The following is a 21,726-nucleotide window of genomic DNA, read 5'->3' as shown; positions in this document are numbered from 1 at the left end:
ACGACGGAGGCATAGTCAAACAACCATTATAACCATTAGATATGGGGTTTTCCCATGCATCTCCCTCATGAAACTCAATGGTTTTATCCCCAGACTTGCTGTTTATCATTTATCATCTATGGGTTTGGTCCGCTGCCAGCTATCCTTCCACACAAACAGAATATATTGTTGTAAAGAGAGTAAATAACATGGTTTAGTCTCATAAAGTTTGACTCAAAGTGCATAGTTGTGGTGGACTGTCTTGGGAGTTTGCCTGTCGTTGCTTTGGTGCTTAATTGGCTAACAATGTGGGCTAAAGAAAATAAAGTAAGCACCTTACCCTTTCCCCTTATCTGACAGTTATGACAGGAATCTAAAATCAAGATATATTCAGTGATTTCATAGTTGTGCTCTTAATCATTGTGGAGTATTTGGGACAATCATGTTGCAAATTCTTGACCCAGCTGCCATGTTTAAAGCACAGACTCTCTGTTCAGGCAGAAAATGTCCCCAAACAGACTCATAATAGTTCACATGAGTGTTCACACTGTATGTGTCATACATCCCAGGGGCCAGCATGGTGTAGTCGTTCAAGCCCCAAGGCCCTGGCCTTAGGCTAGAGTTGCATAGCAGGTGCTCAGAGGAGGCCAACCTGGGGCCTTGGGTAATTCTATCTCAGATGGGGATTTCTGAATGCCCCAGATACCTGAGTGCAGACACTGGGTTTTTATTGTTTCAGAAAATTTCTTTAAGCACATTGAGTATTTATTTTGCTTGAACAAAGTTTGTGTTAAGAACACATATTGATGTTAAGTATGCAGATTCGCAAAGGTTTCTGGTTGCAGGACAGAGGAAAATGAAAATAAAGTTCATATGAAGAGTCATAATATAAGTATATGATACAGACAGCACAATACTTCTGTTATGTCACATAGAGCATTAAAACAGCAGTTAAGGAGCAAATAATTAACAGCTAGGTAGAGTAGTTAGCTAGTTTCCATAAAGCTTGCCAGCATCATAATGTTGACTTTCAGATATCACAAATAGGTTTCCATGTCATTCGTTGGCTTCAGGCTCTCTTAGAGTTTGATCTAAGTGTTGACTGAGCACAGCTTTTAAGGACAAATGTAGATATATGTGTACGTATGTGTACTGTCAGTTAGATAACACCTTGGTGATTTAGATTATTATAGACAGTAATGCTGAACATATTCAGGGTAAATCTGCAGTTTCAACGTACACCTGTTAGAAAGCTTTAACTACTGCAGTTGAGATCCTAAATATCGTCTGTCACTAAGCACAGTGTGACACAGATAAAGTTCAGGTCTAATTACCACTGATGTCACCTTTGGGGAGGATGGATGTGAACGCACATACACAGACACACAGACCAACTCAACACTATTTGCTACTGGCTTAGTACATTAGTCACACCCGTGTGTTATGTGCAAAGTCTGCAAGTGGACCTTAATTAAGAGCGTGTCTTATTTTTTAAAGTCCGTGAAGCTGCTGAATTGAAAGGTCCACAGGATGTGGTCTTTAATTATGACCTTTTTGTACCTTTTCTGTCAGTAAGTGATACGCTCATGAGGGGGTTGTAAAAACGAAATATTAACACACTAGGCTTTTGCTAAGGTGGAGGCCATTAAAAGTACCTTTTAATGAGTTTCATTTAAAAATGTAAAGTTCCTTTTTATGTGTTTGATGTCAGCTGCTAAATGGCAGTGACATGAGGTCCATTTTAAACAGTTACATTGTGGGGTTTCTGCTCTTTGCTAACAAGAAGATGCCTTTCATTTAAAGTCTGTCTAAAGACTCACTGGGCTATTTACATCGAAAATGTGCACCATCTAATTTTCATGCTTGATTGGAAAGTTTACTGTTTTAAATTAAAATGCAAGCAAACAGGATTCAGGCTTTTGAATGCATCAGTTGTATCCAAATTACTTTAGCATGTGGAATTTTTGTGAAAATCTCTCTTTTTATAAACCACTAATTATAGTAAATCGACAGTAAAAGAGATATGTTGTGTATTTGGTCTAATTTCCATGATGCCTTCAAGACTCTCGGAAATATTCATAATTTTACTCCTTTAAATAATTGTGACCTGCAAATAAATAAAAATGCAAGTCTATTCTTCTAATCATGCACATAAAACAGAGCATGTTTAAATAAAGAGATGGTTACACATTAAACCCTGCAAGATAATACTCATGTTATGTAGACTTTGTCCTCATATGAAAGGCTTCTTATGTTAATAAAACAAAAGATATCTCAGTTCTCTGCTTCATTTTCAAAGTGTAATCTCTTTTGCTGTGAATGTTGCCAAGCAAACTAGAAACTGTGTGGGTCTGTTATAAATATTGGAAATTGAATGACTCACAGATCATAGCAGCAATCTGGTAAATTGTCTCAGAGGGAGGGCGGGAAGCATGGGAGTGAACACTAACTCCCTCTCCTGCTGGGAGTCGATCCCCTGGAAGGTACAAAGTACCTTGTAATCAAACAGCTTAAATGCCGTTTGCTCAGTGATGTGGAATTAACTGTGTATTCTCATAAGCCCTTTGTCATTGAAAAGTATATTAAAGCACTGTAAATATATTACGAAAGTATATCACCCGTAATGATTCTTTTTATTTTTTTCCAACCCTTGCAGCTGTCCCGTTCCCCCCCAGTCACCGGCTGACGGCTAAAGAGGTGTTTGACAGCGACGGGAAGCCCAAAGTGGACGTGCTGAAAGCTCACCTAACCAAGGAGGGCCGCGTGGAGGAAGCGGTGGCTCTGAGGCTCATAGGAGAGGGTGCCGCCATCCTGCGTTCAGAGAAGAACCTGCTGGACATCGAGGCTCCTGTGACAGGTCAGGAGTCAAATATGACACATTGTGTTTGGTCACACACAGCTGGAAGTCACCTCCAACAAATTAGGGTTTTTCTAAGAGGTGTCACTAGAGTGTGAGGTCACTGCCTTCATGCACTATCACTACTCTATCACTACTCAAACAAGTGTATTGATTGCTGGTTTGTGTATGAACTTTTCTGTATCTTTTTTTTTTCTAAATGCAAAAGTTCATTACTTCAGAAAGCAGAATTTGTGCTTGTTTTTGTAAAGTAGACAAACAAATGACAGATGATGATATCACAATCAAAATTCTACAATACATTAATTTGAAGTAACTTGTACAGGCCTTTCTGTTTGTTTTATGTGTCAGGATACTTAGACAGCTTGCACACGTGTTACAATACAAACACAAACACACACTCTGTGCTCTCCTCGGAGAGGACTGCATGCTTACTGCACTATCGAAACTTAATTTTCTTAATCAAGTGAGTCATTGTGCCTTCAGGCCACACGTGGGCCATGTAGCCAGCCATAGCAGTGTGTATTTTATTTTAGGATACACACAAGTGTAGTTCATCCAATTTGGCAAAACTAACAAGCTCGGTTTCACTCTCTTACTTGCATTAAAACATTGCTCTTATACAGAAAACCTCAGCAGAATACTGTTTTAATGCTGAGAGGTGAATCTAAAAACAGCTGCTAACCTTGAAAAATGGTAATAGGACACATTTCCCTCCTTTTATCAGAGCTATTTACCGCTGTGGTGAAGCTGTGCAAGCTGACACATTCATCATTTGTTTGTACATACTTATTTTTCTTTCTTTTTTTGTAGTTATTTTATCTCAGAAGCGCCCTGCAGCTGAAGTTCAGCTCATTCATCCCTGCCTCTGGGAAGGGACATACTGTAGGAGGCTCGCTGATGCATATGCACAGATCCAGTCCATCTATTGTTGTCTTTCTTCCTGGTCAAGTGCCCTGTTCCTCCATTAGACTTTCTGATGAGGCTTCTTTGATGTTGTTGTAATCAGAGGCAGAGACCTACTCAAAGCATCTATGGCAACCTCATCATTTCCTAATACGAGACCATTCCCAAAATATGGTGAGACAGAGAGATCCATTCTAACATTTGGCAGGCTTCGCTCTTACTTAAATTCATGAATGCATGGCCCTTTTTAAACAAAAGTGTGCGTGCAGCGTTTACTGAGGCCATTATGATAAGAGAATATCCTGTCTAGCTGCTTAAGAGAGTGAAGCTTAACAAAAAGATGCAATCATAAGCCTGATGTGCTGCCCCTGTCTTTGGGTTTGCAGGCACATAAGCAAAGGATTAAGAGAAATCCTAATAAACAGCTAGATTTCTGTTTATTTAGCCATGTATACACATAACCGGCTTTCTTAAAGGCTTTTGAGTGAATTGTGTACGTGACAAAGTATCACTCTGTATGCAACATAGAAAGATGAAAGGAAAAATGAGCTGTGCACCAGTGTATCCAAACGAATTAAATCCTAATTCAGACTGAAAGTCTGCAAAATTGTATTGATTCTCCAGTTTAAACCAAAAACCACTAAATAAGTTAATTTCCATAGTGAGACAGTGGGCTATTTGTAAAAATCAAACACATATGCACAGAAGGAAAAGCTGTGATCCTTCAAAGCTTGTCCTCGTTGTGCTTGTGCTCAGACCAAAAAAAATCTCTTAAAGTGACAGTGTGTAATTTTTAGATATTAACTTACAAAGATAAATATCTGACAATGCTGGTTCAAAAATGTAGCGTTAGGCGCGGGAGAGATCAGATTATTGAGGACATGTAAAAACATTACTCGATTTCCTGCTTTAATCTGATCAGTTTTTTTTCTTGCATGTTAACATGCTCTTACATTGACCTGCCGCATCGGTCAGATTTTCAGTTAAACTCTAAAAAGCTCCATCACAAGTGAACACGTATTTCCAGCTTCTTGTCTGTGTGCAAGTGGAGGATCCAGAGGAGCTGCGAGTGTGTTTGTGTGCGCGCACTTGTGTACACGAGCGCGGCAATGAAGCACTTCTTTCCCCTCCCACGCAACACCCCTGTCTCAACCCCTCTCCCACTCAGTAGTCCTTTTCAACAAGGATTTCTCTGTTGCGCGTGCTTGTGATCCTGCTGTGTCTCCCTCTCGAGCACGCTCCCAAACTCACACACCGTTCTTTATAAACATTTCTTTGTTTCCCTCAGTACTCCTCTTCTTTCTGTCTGCCATGTTTTATCTTTCTGTGTCACGCTCAGGGACTGTTTCTTTCTCTCTCTCTCTCTCTCTCTCTCTCTCCATGAACACACCTCCCATTCCAGCATGACACATGGTCAGCAAATTAGTATGTAAATATTTATCATAGATGCAAAGCACCGTGACATGTCAGCTATCTCTCCCCCTCTTTCTGCTGCTCACACTCACATAGTCACTTCCTAGTTGGGCCAGATGGCAGGTGGGGTTTTCATGGAGGGAGGGGTGTGTATGACGAACAGAGCTGGCTTAGGCCACTGAGTACAAGCTGCTCCCATGGCCTTCGCACAAGTCACCCATCAGCAGAGCTTCTACAGCCACATCACCAGGCAACAACAAGCTTCATGCACTTGATTGCAGTGCAGGTGCTTGACCCTGTTGGAGCATGGTCTCCAACATGTCAAAAAAATGTTGAAGTAACTGCACAATAGAATCTGAAATCTATCTAAGATGAAATGTGTTTGCCTTGAGCTGTTTGTATTTCATAGTATTAGATATCTTTGATGAAACTGTGATGGAGACCTTGGTTGTAGAATTTCTGTTCTACAACTTAAAAAGGTCTTAGTACGACCTTGATGATGATGATGATGATGATGATGATGGCAGTTTTATGAATTTAATGTGTAGTGTGCTTGCTCTGTGCAGCATTGCAAAGCTATTAAACCTTTCCAATAGGTCCTTATGTAATAGTCTTACAATGAGAAACACACTTATGGTTATCAATTAATCACTCAATCACTACTTTATCTTGGCATAAGTGAGTACAGACAGGGAGAACACATATGCACAGACAGGCAATTACCAGCACAAGAAAATGAGCTATTAATAATAATAATAACAAAAGTCATAATAAAGAAAAAATAAATAAATACAGAAATAGTCCACATAAGGCATTTAAATATTTCATGTGCCAAGCTCCAGACAGAGCACAGAATTGAAAATTATTAAACCTAGACTGATAAATTGGTCGGGTTGATTCTATTTTATTGCAGATATATCGATGGATATATGTAAGTTGGCTTGTAAGGAAATAACAAATTATGTTCGAGAAATGCCAAAGATGTTTTTGAGGTAACTTAGAAACTGCCATTATTGCATCAGAGAGCGCTGACAAGTTTATCTCACAGCTCTCAATTTTGGTTAAACTTCTTTCACCAAACAAATTTAAATGGTCCTTTTCAGAAGTGTATTCATGTTATGCAATTATGTAATTCTCTGTCTTTGAGAACAGTGAGGTACAGATTCGTGTCAGCTTCATTGCTAGTCCACCAAAATTCAAAGACGATGCACAACTCTCCTGTACCCAGTGGTTTATTCACCAGATGTTCGGGTAGTGGTGCCATGATTAGTGCAAAATTTAGAGTGTAAAATATTTACTATTGGCCAATTTAAAATTAGCATATTTTAAAATTCTCAAATATCGATTGGTATCAGCCTCAAAAATCCCATTTCTAAAGGGTTTGCGCCAGTGGTTTACAAAAACACAGTCTTTTGAGGTCCAACTCTAAATCAGACATTCTAACATTTTGCTGCTGTACTGTTGATAGCAGCTTCTTAAACATTGCATACAGATTGATGTTCATAACAGACTGCAAGCTCCACCTCCGCGTGCTCTGCAGGATGTTCGCTCTCAGAGAGTGCCATCATAAAACCTGGGGTATTGTTATCATCTAGTCTCAATCAAAACATGATCTGGCACAGTCTGCCTCGGCGTGGATTTCTCTCGCTCAATGAGCCCGGCCTTTGGAGTGGCCTGTGTAGGTTCTGAAGCCAGGTTGTGTAATGCCCACCACCCACTCAATAGCTGCTGCCCGCTGATATGCTGCTACTCAGGGAGATCACTTTAGCACACAAGCAGGAGATGGCCAGAACGAATTGTTTCTCACTCCAGATAATGTACTCCCACCTGCTCTTCTTATGTGGGCTTTGGTTCTCACCTCGTTTCTGTGTGTTGTGTGACAAGGGGGAGGGAGGCAAAGCACGTCTGTAGGTGTACTGGAGCAGATTGTGTGTTTGCTGTGATAAAGCAGAGCTCTGAGCTGGAGGAGTTGCCGTTGTAGCATTTCTGTTTGATTTGCATCGACCAGCGTCGTCCGCGCTTGCACGAATGAGGTGACTACAACTCACAGTGATCACCACATTGGTTCTTTTCGGCCAGTGATTGAACTCTCGCCATTGCTGTGTCACCCCGCTGTTTTCTTCACCAGCAAGTGACAGCTTTCCAAAAGGTCAGCTGGAGGTGCAGTCCTCCCACACACAGTGTGTTTGACGTGTGCTTCAGGTGAAATTGCAGCCTTTTACTCCCTTACTGGACTCCCTCCTGCAGCGCTGACTTCTGAAAACATGAAAATATTGTTAGTTTCCCTGTAATGAGTTTTTTAAAAAGCTCATTGTTGTGTACATTTTCACAATAATTCTCTCTTGGTGGTCATCCCTTCTGACAGAATTGCACTAAAGAGCTCAGTTAAATGTGAATGTTGTTTAAGCAATCGCTTTACAAAGCACATGGTTGTGTATTGCATCCCTCTGTTTGCTTCTACACAATAGATGCATTTCATTGTTGCCACTGGTGATTTTGGTAGAGGTCCTTTATCAGGTCAGCAGCAGCGTAGACTTGTTTCTGTTTTCCCCCTCAGTGATATAAGCTGCCACTGTTGAAAAGATTGGATGCCATTGGGATGTTCCCATAGCAATAACCAGCCTTAGCATCACAGGCCCTTATGGGTAAAGCAAAATAAATGGCTGGGATTATTGGCATGTGTAAGATAAAATATATTCACATTTTATTGCATCTTGATGTTAAGTAGTACATGTAACATGAAGTCTAGCCAGCATGCAGATAAAAGATGTTACAAAAAGATCTTGCAAAAGGATGCCTTCAAATTATTGATTTCAGGACAGAAAAAAAGATTTATTGCTTTAATGGCTGCTTGTTTGTACAATTATACATTTGAGATTTCACAGACATAGGAAGTAAATACTAACAATGTAGGTTTTAATTTCCTCTGTCAGACATACCTCAATTAAAACTTAATTTAAACAGTGAAATAGACTTTTTTTTTATTTCACCCCCAAGTAAAACAGGTATTTTAACCATAAATTAAATAAACTCACATAAATGATTTGAATCATAAATTAGATAAAATTAAATATCAACAATCTTGTTCTCAATCCATCTGTCATCACTCAACAAATGGCCACGTAAAAGTCCAAAGAGGAAATGGAATAATTTTGCCCAAATTAAAGGCTTTTCTGTAGGAAATAAATTGGAAATTGAAACAGAACAAGTACAATACTTAAACCTATCCTAGCCCTTCCCTCCATCACTGTCATGCACAAATGTCTATGTCAAGTAGAAAAATACAAAAAAGACTCATTGATTTTTATTGAAGAACATGATCATGCACAATACAACTTAATTGATAGAAATTTGGGGGATTTATTCTAGTACATACAGGTAATGACAGTGCCAGTAAATAAGGACGTTAAGAAAGCAGTAGCTAGACTTTATCTTCCATTTATTCGAGCACTGATTGAGCCATTTTTGTTCCATTAAATCTATTTTCCAGGAACCTTACAACCAATTTAGAATAGGCCAATGCTTCATGTTTGTAGTAGGCTTGGCTTGATTGCAAGGGAGTAAGGACATCTTTAGAAATCGGACACAAATAAAAAGTCTCCTTTTTGAAGTTGGCCCCTACTGTGGATTTAAAGCATTGCACAGTGTGGGTTTAATAAAAGACAAATGGTAAAACGGAGGTTTACGATACAGTCAAGGAGAGCTGATTCTTAGAGCTGTCTCACGAGGCTCGTAACTTGAGATAATTGCTCTCCAACGCTGTCCTCAAGCTCCCACTAATTGGGTATCTCTCTGAAACACTTTTTCACAGGCTCTTATTGTAATTCTTGCTGCTAGATACAGTTCATAAAGCGCCATACCCCCCTCGCAAAAAGAAAGTCTGTGTCCTTCTCAAATTAGATTGCAATCTATTCACAAGAATTGCAAAAGCAGTTACAACTAATTCTGGCTTATTCAAGCCAGCAGGCTAACAATCCTTACAGCAGAACTGGCCTGATAAAGAAGAACAGGATGCTACAACCGCCGCAGTACTGAAAATGAATAAAGTGATGTTTTTAACCCAGGCCAGTACAAAGTTGAATATATTCAGTGTCAATGTTAACCTGTTGTGGAATCAGCTGGATTCTTCTCAGGGGAAGACCGCTACATAAGGTTAAATCCCGGGAATTCAGATCCCGGGATCTCCTGTGGTTTCTCACAGAGTTCTGCTCCCGCTTCCCAAGAAAAATACGCAAACTCAAGGTTATTAGCATGCATGTTCTTGTATGTGCATGCCTGTGTACTGAAAACTATGCACTGATACAAACATATCTTCTCAAATCATTAATTCTATTACATAACTGTCACAGCTATATTTTGTTATTGGGGCAAAACATCTGGATCAGTTTAGGGCTATGTAGTTAATTATTGTTCATAATCCACCAATTAAAGCCACAACAGCGATGGAGGTGTTATGTCATTTGTAACATGGTGGCTGTCCAAAGGATGACTCCTGAGCTCTGACACAATTTATTTTAGGACACAACCTAATGATCGGTGTTCTTGTTTTTTTTAGAGTTTCTATTTGCACCTGGGTGAAAATAGTCACACAGTAGCTAATCGGCCATTTACACGCATATGGAACACTCAATGGAACCTTAAGTGCTGTGTTTTTGTTTTTTGTTTTTTACAGGATGGTGCAAATTGTTGCAATGAACTGTTTCATAAGTACCATACACCGTGTGGTGTTCTAAACTTCTGCCTCTTTCAGGCGCTTATAAAGGCCAGTTTCAAGCAGAAATAACAAATAGCATCTGCCTCTTTTTTTCACATCAGAGATAAGCTAATAGATATGGAAGAAAAGCATTAGAAAATTGGAAGCAGCACCATTATTGCATACTTTTAATTTATTTTATTTTATTTTATTTTATTGTCCTGTGGTTAAAAGCCTGAGAAAACACTGAGTTTTTTTTCTTAGATGAAGGGTTGGGGTTAGTTTAGGTGTAACTGACCCCCTGAACCAACCTTTAGAGTAGCTACAAAATTGACCAAAGGCTTTTAAATCAAACGACCTCACATGCACCCTGTCAGTCAATAGCTCCTAAGAAGCAAATCTCCTGTGGCCTCTGCTCCTCTTGTCTCCCCAGGGAGTAATAACGTATAGGGTCACATAGGGTGATAGGAAACCAATCCAGGTGGAGTGATTTACGGTTGCTGATTTCTGATGCGGATGCATTCAACCCCGAACACTCCCCTGACTCGACTTAACAGCTGCCTGCTGTGCTGTTAGTAGCTGTATGGAACTGACACGACACTAGAGTCATGTCAAGCAATACAGCGGATGTAGCTGTGAATGTACGGGGATTCCTGAGAATTCCAGAGGAGTAACAGACTGACAGCACTATTTGGATAAGGTTAATGTGTTCATGGTGATTATCTCTTTGTAATTGCTATGACAAGCCAGATTTGTAATCACAGTTAACTTAACAGCACGTGTTTACAGATGGGTACTACTGAAAGCTTTCCAGTGGTTTCAGCCAATGAACTTTTAGTGTATTTGGCAAGGATAGGTGTTCAAATTAAGTCTTACTAGTTGAAATGCCTCAAGGTTATAAAGAAAAAGGAAAGAGGATGTGGTGGAAAAGCAAGGCATGAAAATGCACATTGAAGCCAGTTTTTGTGATTCATTTCCATATTGGACTTTATATAGAAAACTGTGTGCACTGAAGAATTCAGGTTTGTGCCTGGAGGAAGATGGCAATATCACTTGAGAAACAAGTTTGATGGCAGTGTCATTTATGATATGACATCTGAATTTAATTTATTTCAACCTCTAACATGTAGCTACTGCCATAGAAATGCAAAGCCCCATAGCCTGGTACAGAATGTGATTTACCGTTATATTCCCATCTTTTTGAATGGAAGGAATTCAGATTAAACTCTTCATTTCAGTGCACCTAGAATGTGTCCTATGTGGTACAAATCAGCATTGTTTTCATGTTCTTTCTTCTTTTCTTTGCATAATATCCTGGAGTAAGGATGGGCAGTAGAGCTAACAAGCAACAATGCCTTTTTCACTTACAAAAGCACATACATTTCATATTATTTAATAAACTAATTGTGACTAATTAAGGATTGTATAGTGAACTGCTGGATAAAATATCTCCCTAATTAAGGTTTTTCCAGAGTACAGGATACCACAACATCCTCTACAGTTTTATATTCCAGATTAACTGGGATAGTTTTTGGCATCTGATGGAAAAAATGGAAATAAACAAAAAGCTTCTCACTATGTTATGGAGGCTTTCATCTGTTGTTTCTCAGTGGTAAAAATAGCTGATGTGCTTTTGTTCCTCTTTCTGCCTCATTCCAGTGTGCGGAGACATCCATGGACAGTTCTTTGACCTGATGAAGCTGTTTGAAGTAGGAGGATCACCAGCATCCACACGCTACCTTTTCCTGGGGGACTACGTTGACAGAGGGTATTTCAGTATTGAAGTGAGTCTGTGTATTTGCTTTTGTCCTCATGAGGGCCTAATCAAGTGTGACACACACCATGTGCCCAACTGAAGCTGTGCTTATTAATAGCTTTCTTTGAGCGTAGATCAAATCGGGCTGCAGATATTGGAGTGGTAATCAGCTTTTGTAATAACTTCACATGTAGCCTGGATAGCAAATGTCACGGTATAGCTTAGGGTTATGTATAGAGAGCGATTTTAATATGAAACACAATTTATTTAAACGGAGACTGAATTTAGAAATTTACTTAGATCCTGTGTATATCTCCTGCCAGCTCATCGCCTGAAACATGATACTTTTATCAATAAAACATATTTTAATGGAGTGTGGTGTAACTGTCATCCGATAACTCCCCTGAAGGTTTGTCATCTCCTCCAGCAAGCTTTAAACGTGCCACAGAATGTATTGCATGAATGTTTCATTATAAGCAGAAATTCTTGTATTATGCCACACTTTGAAGTCGACAAAGTCCGACTTGCTATTTCATCCCCAGTGTTATTTAAAGATGACAAGCTAACTGTTCCCACTGCTTTTTGTTCTTCTTTGTTTCAGTGTGTGCTGTACTTGTGGGCCTTAAAGATCCTGTACCCCAAAACACTGTTTTTGCTGCGTGGGAATCATGAATGTAGACATTTAACAGAGTATTTCACATTTAAGCAGGAATGTAAGTAATGCTTTTTCTTTTTTTTTTTACCATTGATCTAAGCTGAGTCTAAGTCTGTGAGACTTTGTCAAGAGTGGAAGGAGAATTGAGTTATTCTTTCTAAAAGCTGTTTATTATACGTCCAGCTCAGCCACTGACCTCAAACGCTCACTTAAAAGTGCCCTCTGGCCTGGTACAGGAATCAGTCAGATTTTTGCCCTTCTTAATATTTACACATGTCAGAAGTATTTCTGTTGGACTCAGACAGAGTAGGAAAAAAAACACAAAGGCGCTGTGAAATTGTGCTGTTTTTAAAATGTGTTTGGGAAGTTTCTTGGCACTTTGAAAAGCCTTTCCGTCCCAGGCTAGCACACTGCCCCAATGTATGAGAGCTGCGTTGTTTGACTTGGCATGCTCTCCTTTCCCTGCCCTGTTTCCCCCCATGACAGGTAGAATTAAGTATTCAGAGAGGGTGTATGACGCATGTATGGACGCCTTCGACTGCCTTCCCCTGGCTGCACTTATGAACCAGCAGTTCCTGTGTGTACACGGAGGACTGTCTCCAGAAATCACAAATCTTGACGACATCAGGAAAGTATGTGTGATTTCAGACCATTTTCTCTTTAATTTCATAAAGCAACGGTGTGTGCATGTGTGTGCGTGTGTGTGTGTGTACGTGTTTAACACCAGGTGGCTGTTAATGGCTTTAAAAATACACATCATTTGTTGAAAATTGGAGCTTCATGTATTTTATGCATTCATTCAAAGTTAATGAGGGAAAAAAAACTATTTTCATTTTAGCATGATGTGCTTTGAAAATAACAACCTTGCTTGTAATGTATGAAGTAATTCTACCAGATCTGTCTCAAATGCTGCTCGGGACTTGGACATGTGGGATTGTAAGCACCGGTCTGGTCCTCCCACTGATTAAAAAATGTTAGAGTCAGATTCTGCTTTCCCACTAATTCAATAATTCCAAATGGATTTTATGGCTGCAATCAGAGGGCATGCATAATAGAATTTGCTCTATTGAAGTGTCCGTCATGCTACCCATCCAGTAATCCACAAGCTTTTGTTCGAGAAAGAGCTATCCTTGGCTGAAAGCAGGGTCATTTATGTTCATTGCTCCAAAAGAATGGCTGCCGTCAAGTTTTTTTCAGGTCTTTCCAAAAAAAAAAAAAAAAAAAAAAAAGAAGCCAGGTACTGAAAGATGAGTGCTGTCTGACACTTACATCCATACTGTAGATCCTAAATATTCCGCTGCTTTCTTCTTTGAATAGAATATGATATCACTTCAGTGAATGTTAGTCACGATTTAATTGTGATCGTGGCAGCGGCGGCGGCAGCCAGCGTGACGCTCACAGAAGAAGTGGTATAATTTCTCTGCAGTAGTATGTGCACTTCATGTGCAATTTTTCCAGTCAAACAGGCTGACAAGAGTGCTCACATTTTTTCCTCCACAGCTAGACAGATTCAAAGAGCCTCCAGCATACGGACCAATGTGCGACCTGCTGTGGTCCGACCCCCTGGAGGACTTTGGGAATGAGAAGAGCCAAGAGCATTTCACACACAACACAGTGCGAGGCTGTTCCTACTTCTACAGGTGACTATGTTGTCTCTTACAATTAAGGAAATCTAATGAGTGAGGGTATTTATCATTTCTCTAATGTTTTTTTTTTTTTTTACTCTTGGAAATTGCATAAAGGATTCCAGGTAACAACCGGATAGATAGTGACTTCTATTCACTGCTGCCTTTAACGTGGTGCTTTGACAACTTTTAGGAAAAATAAATCATCCACTGATTAGTTTTGGCTGTACCATCTGTGGAAAGCTTATTACTAAAGTGATTTTCAATACAATGAACATTTTCCAAGACAGACTATCTGAGCATAAAGACAGGAAATCATCAACAAATGTCATAAAACAAAAAAGGAGAAAAAAAAAATGACCATGATCTTGTCAAAGAGATGATAAATCAAGAAACCTTCCTGCCAAATTTCCATCTCTCATCTCTTTATTTTCTTACCCCTGCGATTTCTCAACTGCGAGGGGGAGACCAACAGTTGTTAGAACATGGCGTGCATTAGAAGAGTCCCGAAGACTCCTCCTCAGACTGTCGCCAGTATTTATGTAACCCACATTACCTTCAATGGAGCTGAGTAACTGAACAAACAGAGGAAATGCTCGGAGCAGGCAGCCCGCACTGTCACAAAATGTAATGAACTGGCACATTACCACAAGGCACAGTCCTGTCTCTAAATGCGTTCAGCGCTCCCTCCACTCATTATGGCCTGAGCAATGCTTACTTGGCCCCGGCGTGCCTGGGGCGAGCCAGCAGAAGTAGTCAGACATGTCCTTAGGCTCCTGATATGCATTTTCTCTTTTTTGTTTTTTTCTTTTTTTTTAATAGCAGGTGTTTCATAACTACTGACTTAATGGTATTTTAATGTCCATGCTTAGAAATAAACTCCCCGCACTGCTGTTGTTGTGGAATTGTGAGGGCATATTTTGCCTGATTGTCATTACGTCTTTTGTTAGTTTCTGTGAGCTGTTACACTGCAGACCCACAACAGGTTCTGTGTTGAAAGACTGTTTTCCCCACTAATGCTGTCACTACAGACTAGAGACCGAACTGAAATGTTAGGTATGTGGCCTTTTTACCTCAAACGACTGATTTGACTGTCACATGTTCGTGCTGCACCAGTATCCTGGTTAACCTTCTGCCAATTGGTCAAAATTCCTCTGGAGTCTTGTTTTCATCAGTCAGATGGTTGCTAATTGGCATCACACTGGCATTCAGGATTTATGAGACAGTTAAAGCCAGACTGAGAGAGCGCCATTCCTCAACACCCCTCCCCAAGCACCATCAGCTTCTTTGTTGCCTCTGTCTTGCAGCAACCAATATTTTCCCCTTGCGCCGTAGGCACGCTCGTAACACTTTTACAAACACAACTCAGGCATGAAATTGCACATGTTTCTAATATGGTTGCTTCCATTTTAGCCTCCACTAAGCAGCATAGATAAATCAGGCCATAAAGTGATTTGTTTTTTCTTTTACCATTGGTGTTAATCCAAGCTACTGATATTAAGTCAACTTTAAAGCTTCAATTTGCCAAGTGCCGCTTTGTCTGCACATGATGAAGTCATTTCCTGGACAACTCTTCATGTCGTCCAAGGAGCTCATTTACATCTGTGCCCTGTTGTCGGACAGATGGGTGATGCTCTAAACTCAAAATGCACACTGAAAAAACAAAGTAGGCCAAAATGTCTCCTGTCGACCGAACGGCTCCATATGGCCTGTATCTGCAACTGCTGCAGGAAATCAAGTGAGAAATAAAACATTTATTCCTAATTTCTTCTCCCCCTCCAAAGAAAGAAAAATTCATTGCATTTTTAATTCCCTCTTGGCAGCAGTCCCCTCCTTGTCACATCCCTCCCAGCAGATGTTTGTTGTCATTGTCAGGGATGCATGTGTTCTCATGTCTACATGCACTGTGATTGTTAATGAACCTTCAGTGTCCCATGATGGATTTTTCCCACAATTTCAATTTAAAATGATTTACCTGTGCAGCAAGCGCGGTATCTGATAAGCATGCACACAAAAACAATCCAGTCAAATTGAAGTTAATTTATTTATATAACCCTTTATTACAATCCTGGCCCAGAGGACTGTACATTAAGAGATGCAATAAAGCTTCCATAACAGTCAACTCTGTATCAAACTTGAGCAAAACTCTGCAGCAGCTGAGTACAGTTATCTTTGTCTAAGATGCAATTCAACAAACAACTGGTTTTGTTGTGTAACAGCTGCTGAAAAAATCACAATCTCTTGGTACTTTTGTTGAAAGGTTGGAAGCCAAGATATATAGTTTAGTTTTGATTGCAGCGTGTGGGTGTTGTTCATTGTTATGCTCTCATTTTGCAGGGGCGTTAAGCTAGGATTACAGAACTTAGTACAAAATCAGCATCATATTTCTTCATTGAAACACAACGGTTTTGGTATTTGTGTGTTGTTTATGCAATTTGATTATGCCGTTTACAGATTCAAGACGACAGAAATGTTCCTTTAACATGACTCAACAGTGCACGTTTAAGACATAAACATACACACAGTTAAACGGTACAACTGACAAGAACAGCGTTAAACAGGTCAGGGTACAGTGCCTTTTTTAATTTGATCAGGGTGATGATCTCTGTGGGAATAAAATACTTTTTATAAATGTTTTTCCAGGCCAGTGGGACTTTTTAGCGTCGTCCTGATGGCAGATTGTTGTTTGTTTTTAACATCACAGTAGAATGACAACATGTTAAAAAAATACATTATAATGGAGTTGCCCTTAATTGATTTATCTTCTGTCTGTCTCACAAGAGGCTGTGAGATGTCCCAGAATTTCATCCCCATTGCTGCAAAGGGATGTAGAGGGACTTCTGAGATGAAACCGCAAAAAAAAAAAACACTTGAATTTAGCCCCTGCTACTGTTGAAGAAATCCTCCCACATCCACTAAGTGTTTCAGATGTAATGCAAATGCAAAGGTGTCACTCATTCATTGTGAGCTGTCACTCACTTTGTTCATTGCACAGCATCCCACGATTCATAAATCCTGTCCACTGGGGTTTTAATCAGAAGCAAGTCTCAGATGTAATGTGGCAGTGCTGTTTTCATAGCATTTTTTTTTTTTTTTTTTTTAGATGAAGACATTTTACTTCAGAAATGCTGTTTGCCAGTGAATTATCTTATGTCTTTTTTTATTTTTGAACAAAGGATATTTTGAGTGGAAGCTGGTGCGGGGGCATGAAAGATTGTCGAATGGAAAACTCTGAAACATTACTGTAGCTTGAACGTTGGCTGTAGAGGTTTTTAGTCTCTCTTCTCACAGACTGAATAGATCAGCGTGAGTACACACTCCCGAGGAATCCCTTTTTTTCATAAAGAAACCGTCTGCTATGAATCATCTGTCATACTTGACATTTTTTGAGGTTCATTCTAAAATAAAACGCTCCATTTGAGAAGGATCACACGTCACTCCTCTTACAGTATGAAAGCGTGTTTAAAAGTCAAGCATACTATTTAGATTATGAATCACCATACCTTTGCTCACAAAAATGTGGGATTTTTTAGAAATCAAAGTGCCTGCTTTAAAATTCAGGTGGAACTTCAAATTGTTATGAAAGCCTTCATTTACAGCCAACCTTTCGAGGCAATATACCTCTTCATGAGCCACAGTTGGTTTGAAAACAAATTTAGCTTGGACTCAGTCATGTATATCCACTGTTTCTCTGAGCACAATCAATGATACCCATGACTTATTTAGTTATTTCTATTGATTTTTTTTTCTTGATCTTTCTGGGATTTTTCTTGATATATGAGTAAACCAAATGTTTGTCTCTTTATTCAACAGCTACCCTGCAGTCTGTGACTTTCTACAACACAATAACTTATTATCTATCATCCGGGCCCATGAAGCGCAGGATGCTGGGTGAGTGTTGTGGCATTTCATCTTCTCCCATCACACTGTCACACAGCAGAGTGATTCAGACCAGGGTATTAAATGAAAAGCTTCCTGGGTGCCCCGGGGGTTTGTTTGAGCCTGTCTGGAGAGCAGATTCGGTGCAGCCTGAACTTTGAGAGAAGTCGTGTTAATCCAAGAAATGAAAATGTATCCAGCAGGAGGAGTGAGTTGGTCAGATGTAATGTGACTGGTATAATTCATGCAGATATTGTCAAGAACTCAAGAATTATTGTGTGTTACTGTGTTTTTTTGGGGGTGGGTTTTCTATTCATGAGGAATTTGGGCACAACAGGAGGTATAGTAACAGTGCAACTTGGATTTCTAACAAAGACACTGGAAAGCCTCTTTGAAAAGTTTGGTTTTTAAGACAGGCAGGTGGGTGGATCTGTCAAGCTGATCTCCCTCTAAGCAAGGTTAAGGCGGTGGGAGGCACAGCACACAGTTGTTTACCATTGCACTCCCACAGCATGGTCACACGGGACACCTCACCATATCTCAGATGAGGCTGCTGCCCCAAGCTGCTTCAGACCACAAATGTAATAATGTTATTGAGTTACATTTTATCTTTTGTGTGTAATTGGTACTTTTTTTTTTTAAATCTGTGTAAATAGTTGCTGAAAGATATGAGGCAACCAAACGGCACAGGCTGGTAGACCAAACAAACAAAGTGTAGATGGGTTTGAATGCTTAGTTTGTTCAGTATGATGATAACTTAAGGGCACGTTTCACCTGTAACACAGGGATTTGCTCTCCTGAGGCATCACTGATGCATCAGCTTACAAGACAAACACACAGTCAGAGTGAAAACAAGACGCCATAAACACTGTCATGGCTAATCATATCCCAAGGGTTGAACGCCAATGAGTAATCCACGAATGAAATGTTGTAATGTTTACTAATGCTTACTTCTCATTTGGACATTCTACCAGATATCGCATGTACAGAAAGAGTCAGACCACTGGCTTCCCATCCCTTATCACCATCTTCTCAGCACCCAACTATTTAGATGTCTACAACAACAAAGGTAAGGAGAACGAATGTATCATTAACAATCTTCAGTCACTTGTAATATGAATACCACAGTGTCATATTTACAATTGGCGCTGGGTGACATCATATTTACAGATGGTTGGTTGCGGGCTGGAGAATTATTGCTGGTCTCAGATCTGTGCAAAATGTAATCACAGAACTGGGAAATGAAAGGAAAAGAAGTAAGTTGAAAATGACTACTAGCTTCAGACTGGAGTGATTCTGAGTGGGATCAGTAGTCCTAACACCCTATTACATTATATGAACTCCCTTATTTCAATTTCAATGTCAAAAATGTTGCTCAGTTGATATTTAAAGGGCTCTCAAAATCTTACCTGGGCTGCAATCTGGTATTTGAGTAAATTAACTGTGGTTAAGGGACAACAGTTGAAAATTAGCCTTTTGGCTAACACTGGCACATTTGCAGTGGTATTGTAGCTATAGTTGTATACTGAGGATAGTTTATATTTAATTGAATGTGATATAAAGGTGTCTTAAATAATTTGAAAAAAGGTCACTGATAAGTGTTGCCTTCATGTTTGGCACTTAACTACATCAAAAAGGTGTTGGCATCATATTTGTTCCACTAAAATAGTGCATGCAGTTTTTCAGTATTCCAATGGAGAACTGCTCTACTCCATATACATTATATATTTTGATCATAGCATTGTACTTGTACGGTGAGTTTAATCAGGTCAAATCAATGACAGAGCTGGTGTGAGATGAAGTGGCCCGATGCTGGTTCGCTTGGCACCTGGTGGCGCCCTATGCTGCACTACGGTGCCCACGCAACAAGATAGGCTCGCCTTTGTGCTGTGAGTCAGCATTTTTCCCCGGAGAACAGACAGTATCTGCTTTGGCTGTGGGGGCATGTTAGGATGGGGGCGGTGTTGGGCAAACCACAGGAAATGGAAATGGGAAGGAAAGAACGATAGTGCTGGTGCACGCTGTTTTGTAATTTCTCTCGTGATGAAATGCCATACCAAAGCTTTACACCGCAGTGCTGCTGGCACAAGCGCATTACGCAAGGGAGCGAGGGCTGTCCTTTTCTGTTTTGTTTTGGCCCACTTGCAGGTGTGTTTTCTTTGATCCGAGATTAGGTTGCATTTGTTTACTCTTTTTCCCATGAGCTGCCTCCATGCCTTCTTTGCAATAGTCAAGAAACAGCGAGGCAGTGTTCCTGTCTGGTTCGTTGTTTATTATTAGGACCCCATTTGTTCCATGCCAGCTAATCTTCCAAGGGCTCACAGTCAACACAACACGGCACAGTACAAACAAACAAACAAACAACGTGATGTCAGATGCATGTTGTTTTTTAGTTTTGGCAACTAATGGCCTGGCAAATCATTTGCACCTCTTGAGCTCAATACAGAAGAGTCAAAGTATCTAAAAGGATTTGGTCTGCACCGTCGTCTTAGCTACAACTTGCTGACCCTCAGTTGATAAAATGCCTCCCAGAGCAAGTGTCGTTATCAGAAAGAAAAGATTACTCTGTTTTTTTTTAGAACTGACTTCATTTAGGGACACAGATACATCTTACCTAGGAGGAGTACATGCCCCTTATTTCTGTCATCATTCACTGTCTGCTTGAAAATGAGACAATCTTTTTCTTTGGCCAAAACTGATCATTGGCGTAAAATACAAATATGATGGCAGAGAAAGAGCCGCTCCCAAGCAAGCAAACATCCCTCAAGATAAAAGTCTTGCCAGAGATATGATGGTTAAACCCCCACCCCCCCAAAACACACACACACACATTTTATACACATAGTTACACGATTCCATGGGGCAGGCACAGCTAACCAATACAGTCCTGTTAGTCCTGTTGATGGTCTTCTAATCAGTCATGTGGGTGGGGTTCACTGGTAGAAGCAAAGCCTCTGTAATGAATTGCTCTGCTCTTAGCTTCTTGTTGAAGCTCGGAGCCCACTGTGCATGTCCCGTGATTGATGGCCAATCGAGTGGGCGCATAAATCTTGGAGGGGAGGGAGGAGGCATGAGCAGGTCCCATCAATCTAGTGCTGGGAGTTGGCCAGATTAACCAATGAGACCTCTCCACGTGGGGGGAAAAAAGTAGTGAATAGTGCACCTCCTGTCAGAGAGGAGGGGGCGGAGGATGTATATGAGGCAACACAAACAGGCAAGGAAAACCTCCTCCACTAGACGTAAATTGAACATGTAGCTGACTCAGGATAATCAGCACATGAATGATGATCATGACGCGATAAAGTCCAGCTTCAAGATGCCATTCATCCCTCCTTTTTCTTTCAAGTCAAACTGTTGGTTTTGCAGTAAGTGTCAGGCGCTGACCAGCTGTCTATCACAACCCTGACCCCTGCACCCCCTTCAATGAAATCAGAACAGCGGCACAGACATTTGTGAGCTGGCAGGGAAATGAAAACACAGCAGCAGTGATTTAGCAGTTTGCACTGTTTGAGCTTTCTCTGTTTGAGTCCTGAAGTGACTGCAGTGGAGAGGAGGGGGGTGTAGTTGGCAGTTGTACACTTTGGAGATTGCTTGCGGTTTTGTATTAATGGAATGTTTTCTGCTGCATCATTATTGACTGGGCCAGAAAGCCAACAACTGAGTCTTAATGGTTATGGTGCTTAGATAGAATAAAAGCTATATGACGGTGATGTTGCCAATACTGTTGACACTGATATTTTACTTCACCCCCAAGACAGTGAAGGATTGGCTGGTTTAGATCCACTGCACACCTGCTACACCTTATATAACCAAATTATTGCTTCATGATGAGGGTGAAACAGGAATGGATTAAGTGGAAACTTAAATGTGCAGCTGCCAAGAGAAAACGCCAGGATATCACTCTGGTTCACTCACAGGTCAAACTGAACGGAGATCACTCTTTTTGTACCGTTTCCTGCCAGT

The 21,726-nt window shown here is 40.3% G+C and overlaps 1 protein-coding gene across 4 annotated transcripts in view; it reads left to right on the top strand.

Moving 5' to 3' along the window:
* ppp3ca (protein phosphatase 3 catalytic subunit alpha) overlaps positions 1–21,726 on the top strand; it is a 62,071-nt gene that overhangs the window by 22,648 nt on the left and 17,697 nt on the right. For all 4 annotated transcript variants that reach the window (XM_022758757.1, XM_022758755.1, XM_022758756.1 and 1 more), the window contains exons 2-8: positions 2,636–2,836; positions 11,508–11,632; positions 12,206–12,317; positions 12,746–12,891; positions 13,760–13,899; positions 17,698–17,775; positions 18,738–18,832. In XM_022758757.1, the coding sequence (XP_022614478.1) occupies positions 2,636–2,836; positions 11,508–11,632; positions 12,206–12,317; positions 12,746–12,891; positions 13,760–13,899; positions 17,698–17,775; positions 18,738–18,832 (897 nt within the window). The remainder of the gene's footprint in view (positions 1–2,635; positions 2,837–11,507; positions 11,633–12,205; positions 12,318–12,745; positions 12,892–13,759; positions 13,900–17,697; positions 17,776–18,737; positions 18,833–21,726) is intronic.

This window comes from Seriola dumerili, unplaced genomic scaffold (genome assembly GCF_002260705.1).
Source record: "Seriola dumerili isolate Sdu_G_001 unplaced genomic scaffold, Sdu_1.0 BDQW01000309.1, whole genome shotgun sequence".
NCBI lineage: Eukaryota > Metazoa > Chordata > Actinopteri > Carangiformes > Carangidae > Seriola > Seriola dumerili.
This window is presented reverse-complemented; position numbering and strand designations above follow the sequence as displayed.